This window comes from Ailuropoda melanoleuca, chromosome 4, assembly GCF_002007445.2.
Source record: "Ailuropoda melanoleuca isolate Jingjing chromosome 4, ASM200744v2, whole genome shotgun sequence".
Taxonomy (NCBI): domain Eukaryota; kingdom Metazoa; phylum Chordata; class Mammalia; order Carnivora; family Ursidae; genus Ailuropoda; species Ailuropoda melanoleuca.
The window spans coordinates 76,522,951-76,531,356 of NC_048221.1; the positions used below are offsets into that span (position 1 = coordinate 76,522,951).

General features: G+C 45.4%; 1 protein-coding gene across 29 annotated transcripts in view; it reads right to left on the bottom strand.

Annotated features, from left to right (window-relative positions):
- NRXN1 (neurexin 1) overlaps nt 1-7,441 on the bottom strand; it is a 1,113,431-nt gene extending 1,105,990 nt beyond the window's left edge. For 28 of the 29 annotated variants that reach the window (XM_019801696.2, XM_019801695.2, XM_019801700.2 and 25 more), the window contains exons 1-2: nt 6,956-7,440; nt 2,528-4,203 (exon numbers count right to left, since the gene is read on the bottom strand). In XM_019801696.2, coding sequence (XP_019657255.2) covers nt 2,528-3,299 — 772 coding nt within the window. In that variant the 5' untranslated portion in view covers nt 3,300-4,203; nt 6,956-7,440. Of the gene's footprint in view, nt 1-2,527; nt 4,204-6,955 lie in introns of all 29 variants that reach the window. The other variant, XM_034659123.1, reaches the window with a different exon arrangement.
- Nucleotides 7,442-8,406: the final 965 nt, after the last annotated feature.

Sequence of the window (8,406 nt, forward strand, 5' to 3'; positions counted from 1 at the left end):
ATAAAGCCAATCCTTCTGGGCAGATCGACTCTGCCTTTATCACTCCATCTCCCATTTCTGTGATAATCAAAAGAATCCAGCCTTTTGTTTTCCTTTCCTGACTAGTGGTGATCTTTTACTCCATTTTCAGATCAAATTTTCAAACGAATCAATGCTCCAGAACCATCCTGATGGATTCTCTATTCTGAACTGAATTACCTTAAGCATCAGGTATTATACCGTTCAATTACACATCTTGGTAATTCCAAATTCTTCCTCTTATGGAAAGAGCCTATCCACTGACAAAATAAAATGCATTTCAGAAACATCTAATTCTGCTTCTCTTCAACATATTACTTTTGCCACACTTTCTCCACTCTTAAGTGTTCCTGATTATGCATGATCCCTGGATCCCTACATTTAAAATGCACAAGAAAATAAAAATTTTAATTTAAAACACCTTCCCACACAGAACAAGCTGTCATTGTGTCATATTTGTTTCCTAATTTAAGGAAGGAAGTTATATCTCATGTGTCCTTCATTAAATGGTCTGCTTTGTATTTTAAAGTGGCATTGTGATACGTAGAGCAATTTTTACCATAAAATGTTCATTTTTAAAAGTGTATTTCTATTAATCAGTGCAGAGGTATGGAGCTTCAAATTATAATACAGCAAATCATCATATGTACCTGCTATTTCATTCAAGATTTACAACTAAATTAGGTATGGGAGAGGAAAAACATGTACTGTTTTATTTTTGTAAAACCTAACTATAAAGCCTGGTACTACATCCATGGAAATTTACTGGCCAAACTGAAGTACAGCGTAGGCCATGGAATACACAGGCTTCTATGATTACTTAAGCCAAAACATAATGAAAACAAAAACCTTCATGAAGGCAGAACATAATAACATAAACCTTTACTTTTTTCCCCCATAAACCCATGAAGGCTACATAACTCTTCTTTTTCTGATGACCAGCTTTTTCCTTCCTAACAAATTCCCTTTGCTGTTTAAACAATTAGAAATTTTATCAAGTCTTCATTTCTCTTCAAGTCAGATGAGAGAGAACTGCCAAGTCTAATAAGATTTACAAGGGCTAGTTCCTAATAGCAGTGTCAGCAAAAAAAAAAAAAAAAAAAAAAAAAAAAAAAAAAAAAAAAAAAACACAAAAAAACAAAAAACAAAAAACAGGAGACATTATACAACAAAATTCTGCCACAATAGAGATTTTGCCCTCACAGCTTTCAAAATCAGATTTAATAATTCATCTTTAAAAAAAAAACATTTGCAGCCATAAATGTCATTTATCCATGTGCTGTTTGATTTGACCCATATGCTATCTACTTTAAACCCTGACACCTCTCCTGCTCAGCCACAGATATATCCATGCTTCCTCTTTTTCATATCAGACACTTTCTGTTCATAGGCTTTTTGGTATTTATACAGTATTTTTCCTTGGTCATCGTCATGTAGCAATATTGGAGACAGATGGATGACTGAATTTTATTTATTAAGGGGAGATAACAAAACTTAGGTATGATTTTTTTTCACACTTCCAATCCTTAAAAACAACAGAATCCATGTTAGCCCCCCTACTCAGATAAATATCATTAGCTAAATGTACTCAGAAAATCTCTTGCAATCCTTCATATGCATCCCCTATTTATTAGCCTACAGAAGCTTCCCAGTCCAACAACGTCTGAATTTCTGTGTTATCTTCCCAAGACATCTGCTAATTAAGAAATATGTTATTTAATCTCTAACATTTCTAAATATTAGCTGACCTGTCTTCCACTTCAAGAAATCACAGAAATCACATAATTTTTCCTAAACTGACAAATGTTGGACTTAGACATAACCACAGAAGCTAACGTTAATTCCAAGAACCCTTCTCCTTCTAATACAGAAAACCTTCACATGTGCCCCCTCCCACGGCCCCCTTTTTCCACAACCAGGAGCAGGACTTTATACTTTACTTATAAAAGGCAGAGCAGTTCCTATGAATCCTGTTCCCCTTCTGTCCTTCACCACGAATAACAAACGTGGATACTCTCAACCAGAGCGAACCTCTCCTGCACTTGATTCTTCACCAAATGTGTGCCCAATCTTCTAGATGCTTGCCTGCATCTTAGGGGGAACATCCGTGTCTTACAGACTGAGAGGTGGTAGAGGAAAGCACAGCGGTTATTCAGGCGGGCCATCGCCCAACGAAGTTAGGGAGCAGCCTGACAAAGAACCCGAGGATATGAAGAGGAGAGGTCATTCTACTTGCCAATCGGAAGTAAGCGGGGTTGGCACAAAGGGTTCCCAGAGGAAAACTGAACCCGGAAATGGGGCTGCTCAACCATGAAGTGGATGCCAAGGGAGGAGCTGTGGGAGGTGTTAAGGCAGAGAGGCCACAAACAGGTCTTCACCTTGAAACTAGCTGAAACACACTGTCCAGAGAAGGAAGACCCCATGCACCAGCCGGCCCCGCCTGCCTCGCCCTGCCTCCCCGCGCCCTGCCCAGGCCGAGGCCCCCGATGGGTCGGGCGTCGGGCCTTACCTTGGCTGCAGTCCTTGCCGCGGAAGCCGGTTCGTGAGCAGTCGCACACCGCCTGGTCGTCCACGACGGAGCACACGCCTCCGTTGAGGCACACCCCGCCCTCGCCCTCCTCGCCCGCCTCGCACGGGCTCCCCCCACCGCTATTGGGCGGCTCATCGTCCAGCTTCACCTCGCCGCTGTCCACCGGCAGGGCCTGGGAGGAGTTGACCCTCACGTCGCGAATCCACCCTTTAAAGGGTTCTCGCTCCCTTACGGAGGCCAGCGTCAGCTTGAGCGCCGCAGCGCGCAGTTCCGGGGGCAGCCCCCCCACAAAGAGGCCGCTGAACACCGTCATGTCCCTGCGCTTTGACTTCACTTCCACCCACTTGGCCTCCACCTGGTCGATGAAGAGCGTGGTGTTGCGGAACTGCCGGCGGATACGCACGTTGTGCCATGCGCCGTCGTTGACCGGCGTGTCAGCCAGGAGTGTGGCGGGCTCCGCGCAGAAAATGGAGAAGCTGAGCTGTAGGCGGCCGCCCCGCGTCAGGATGAGCTCCAGGAAGTCGCAGAAGCCCTCGTCGTCGAAGTAGAGCACTAGGCCACGGGCACTACGCGTCTTGAGCTGGAAGCTCATCTCGCTCTCGCAGCAGGCGTTCCACTTGGGGAAGCGCGTCCACTGGCCCTCAGCGCCCGGGAACTCCAGCCCGCTGCCCAGCTCTGCCCAGCAGCCCAGGAGCAGCAGCGAGAGGCACAGGAGAAAGCAGCCCCCGCGCTGGAGAAGCGCCGTCCCCATGCTCGGGGCTGGGGTGCGGCGGGGGGGTGCCGGGGCCGACAGGGTCAAAGTGGTCCTGGACACCGTGATGTAGAAATAAGGGTCCAGAAACAAGTAGGGTAAGGGGATAGGCAGGAGTGGGAGGGATGCACCCTCCTTTATCTAGCTCTTTTTTTCTTCTTCTTCTTCCAGCAGCCCCTCCCTCTCTCCCGATAGTCCCCTCCCAACTGGAAAACGTAGACCCCAGTGGTACAGGGCAGCAGCAGATCTTCCAGACCAAAGGGAGGATACACTTTGGAAGCAACGTCCTGGAAAAGGCGTTAACAGAAGGTCAAGGGAAGTCACTTATCCATTTGAGTCCGATGACCTAGTTCAAGGGCATCAGTGGTGTCAACAAATGCTTCACTCCTCAAATACTGTCATCTGCCAGGTACCATCAGTGGTACGGGAAAAAGCAAAGCAGTTAGAGTCTGTTAAGCAGATACCTCTCGGGGAAGTACAAGAAGCCAGCAATGAACCAGGATCCTTGGATACTTGTGAATGCCTCAAGTGTTTCTCCTCCAGATGCAGTGTCCCAAACCGGAAGGGAGAGACAGGTTCCTTGCCTCTTTACGGCACCACTTAACCCCTGAGTAGCTTCAAAGGCCTGCTTCTTCTGTCATATCATGGACTTCCTGCACCACTGTAGCCAAAGCAGAATTCCTTATGCATGGCCTCACAGGCTGGATTTTACTTCTCCTTTTCCCTCCCCAACGGTAGGGTTCGAACCCAGAAGCTGTGGAATAGCCAGAAGCTGTTAGATGTCACAACAGCTCCTCTTCTTTCCTCTCTCCCTCTGCAAGGCCAAGCTAAGATGCCAGCATATCAATTGGTTGTGTGTTGGTGATGCATTTTGGTTTTGTCTTTTTATAGGGACCCAGAAAATCTGCAGAGAATTAAAATAAAAATTAAGTTCTAAAGTCATTTATAGTATCATATAAATCATTATTCAGCTCAGAAACCAGGTGTAAAACTAGAGCTGGTAGGAAGCCAGAGTTAACCTTACTAGAAGGGGCTTATTTGTCCTGATCTATCCAGGAAGACCTAATGTCTCCTAATAGTTAATATTGCACTTTTACAATCAGTCATTACACCCTTGCAGTTCATTATAACTTAATATGTAACCCTCTCAGAATTTTATAGATATATGTTTATGGTGATCTTTTACTTTTTCTGAGAAAGCTTAATTTTTAAAATATGAGAAGGGGAGGAAAAAAAGGCCCTTTTAAGGACTTCTGCTTAACATGTGTACTGATAACATGGGCAATAAAAATATAACCTACTCAGATCTCAGTTAATACAGATTTCACAACAGGCAAAGGAGATCAAACCATGACTGGAAGCTGCTGGCTTGGATTTGGTTAGCATTCTTACCATTTTATGTTTTTCAGAGAAAGAATACTGATAGTTTCTTGGGAATCTCTTTTAAATTTCGAACAAGTATTTTCCTCCTTTTATTAAAGGAATAATCTCTTTTAGGAGAAGACATCTAACTGGCGTCCTATCTATTTGGGACAGTATTTATGTCTCAATTGCCATAATATTAACTCCTCTAAAGATGGGTAAAGTGTTAATATTTTGCCAAACAGTGTAGTGATCCTAACTCCTCTTCAAGTCCTTATCTGGCTGTCAGCTCTTAGAATTTGTGTGGTCAGACCAGCACTTGGCATGTGTGTCACCTTAGCTGCTATGGCTCCAGAATGCTAGAATATAAAATCATATCTTTGAATCACTCATTATAAAATCACCTCTTTATTTAACCCTAATCTGACAGGTTCCTGAAATGGTACAGAAATCATAAGTAGTGAGTTGTTTTTAAGTCATTTTTTTTTTAACCAAAGAACATTACTCTCACATTTTGCGCCCCCCCCCCCAAAAAAAAATCACAAATGGTTCTTCTGGTTATGTCAAGCAAACACATGCATTTCTCTCAGCATTTCCCACTATACCCCCCCACCCCCCCACACACACATACACACACGCACACACATTTATTGCCTGGACACAGAAGCTCACTATCCAATTAACACTTTTTTTTTTCTTACAAGCTGAAACTAGCAGTAATTTATGGCACCGCATTGTGCTGCTGCTCCTGCATGGAGAGAGCTGAGAGCATTTCTCTTCAGTACAGAGCAATCCCTACAGGTGTCAGCTGAGAGCCACCACCAAGCCAGGGGATCCCACTTCAAGTTCCTCCCCAGATGAAATTGATGACTGGTTCTCCCTTTTTCAACACACGTACAACACAACACATACACTCATATACATAATGCTCAGTAGAAATAAATAAGAAATAAAAATCTCAGTTGCTTATTTATTATGGCTGATACATTCCACACCATCAGCAATCACCAGCCATATCTTGTCTACTTCTGTGCCAAGCCCAAAGAAAGGTGCTCTTAAAAATCATCCTAAGATAGGATATTATTCAATATACTCTCATTTTTAAGTGGACTCGGGCATCTGCCAATTTTTCAGTCATTTGCAAAATAAATCTGGAATTTTAAGATCAAGAGTAGTGCTTTGAAAACATCCAGAAGCTTATGTGTTAGGAAACCTTTGTGTGTGTGTGTGCGTGTGCATGAGTGTCTATGTGTGTGACTCAACTGGAGCCAATTATTTTATTAATTAATATTACATGATCACAAACCTTTCTTCACCCGTCTCTCCTGCCCTCCTCCACTAATGCATACCTTGCCAATTTTTTTAAGGGATAGAGAGTGAGGGGAACACACATATATTCTTACCACAGGGGAGGTCAACTGACTCTCCCAGTTCTTAGAGGAAGCTCATTGTGTGTGAGTATCTGTATTTATATGGAGAAAGGATTCTCTCTAGGTGCCGGAAAAACCTGGTGAGTTCACAAATTAGAGGATGAAATAAAAGGATCTGAAAAACAACCTTACTGCAGCCAAAGGAAGAAGCGCTCTAATTCAAAAGCAGACTAACAGCCTCATTAATCTTTTCTTTCGTTTCTAGAATCAAATTCATTCCCAAGCCACTGGAAGGATCGATACAGTATGCTCATCTGCTGCAGTTGCATTTATTTTAATATGTTTATAACACACATACACATATGCACACATATCTTTCCATGCATCCTTCGATATATACCATCGCAAAGAACCTGAAATCTTTGGGATAATTTATAGAAGTGCCTTTTCCCCCCTCGCTTTTGCGAAGTCCCTCAATACCAATGCACACCCAAATTCTCCCTGGCTTTCCCGCCCAGTCTCTAAGCTCCATCTCTAATACCAGTGCAGTTTCTTGGAGCCTGGAGTCAACTGCACAAATTAAGGATAGGCACAGCATGGGGCCGATGGGGAAGGGAAATAAAGATGTAGATACAGATACATTTTATTGCTTTGGTTTCTAACTTGTCTGTTTTCTCTCTTTTGCTAATAAATCACTGCATTCAGCCTTTAAGTTACTACCTCAGTTCCACCATCTCATTTTCTTGCCATCTATTTAAAAAGCTTCATGCAAAACAACGAAGATCTATACTCCTCCACCCTCCCACCACCCATCCTTCCTTGTGCATTTGTGGCAGATCCTGGCTCAGTTACTAGGGAGAAATATATCCTTCTCCAGGTTGCCTCGCCCCATCCCCTCCCCCAACCCAAATTGAGCTTCTTTACCTGCCCGGTTATTCCCCTTAGCTCGACCCAGAGCCTGAAGCATGCATCGGTCAAAGCGAATTTCCTGAGGTCTGTGGATAAGGCGACTGCCGCTGCCTTTTCAGAGGCGTCAGGCTTGAGCGTCTATCTCCAGGAGTGCGGGAGGGGAAAACAGGCAACGGAGGGGAGCAGGAGGAGGAGGAGGAAGAGAGGGAAAGAGCTGGGAAGGAGGAGGCGGTGGTGGAGCCTGAGAAGGCTGGGTTACGTGACGCCGGGTGCTGTCCTTCTGAAAGAGAAGGGCGGAGCTGAGCTCTCCGCAGTACCATGGAGAGCGGCGGGCCGTCCTCAGGCGGGGATACTGGTGGGCTCGGCCCGCGGGCACAACCCCTTCAGGTCGGGACGCTGCGGAGCGAGGTGTTTATATCTTTGCTTCGTACCCTTGCAGGGGAAGCCCGATCCTGGAGGCGGGGACCTGCCGCAAGAGCTTCTAACTTGTCACCACCCACCCTCCCCCGAGAGAAAGAGAGAGAGAGAAAGAGAGAGAGAGAGAGAGAACCAGAGAACCACATAGCCTACTGAGCATGCCCAGGCCCCTGCTAGACCCACGGAAACCTGTGTGGAGATTCCACTTCTCCGGGGTTTAGTCGTGATTGGGCGAGGGTACCTGAAAGGGTGCCAGGGAAGAGCTCGGCAGCTAAAAGGAAGGGGGCAAGGAGTCAGTGATTAAGATGAGCTCCGGTTTTACTTGCGAGCTTTGGTCTCCTGTTTGGAACCCCTGAAAAGCTGCAGTTTATCGAGGACAGCAGGGACAGGCAAGACTCACACAGTCGCTGGCACTCCCCCAGATCCAACGTCCCTGCCCCACCCCTTACTGTGGCCCTAGTCTGAGTGATCTCTTCAAACCTTCACGATCTGCCTAGGCTGTGCCAAAAAGACGTGAGAGGGACCTACCGGGCTAACGCGCCAACTTGGAGACCAGACTCAAGTCTGTCTGATAAGGTGCTTTGTGCGACAGCCTCTTGTCTTCCCCCAGCTTTCCGTGCTCTGCTTTGGCCACGGGCATTCTGAACGGAACCAAGTTCTCTACCTGTTTAATTCTTCTCTCCGTCTCCTCCTTTCTTTTGCAGCTGGTAAAACCTGGAGGAAGGGAAACTCCATGCGAAGCTCTAACCAAATCTTTGGGCATGCCCAATAGGCATTGCTGGGTTTGGTGACAAAGGAGTTAACTCTCAGGGAGCTTGCAGAATAGGTGGTAGAAAAGTCCGAAGTGTGTGGCTTTAAATTACAGTTTGAGTGCTATGGACATTTAAATTCCTAACCCTATAATATTCCTAGCCTGGGTTAGTTTTAGAGCAGAAACAGCAGACATATTTATTTCAACACCACAACCCTAACAGCTCCAGCCTCAAATGCTATAGGATAAAACTATTTTCTGCCTCTAGGCCCTATAAAGCAAGACTGTAAGACCTAGA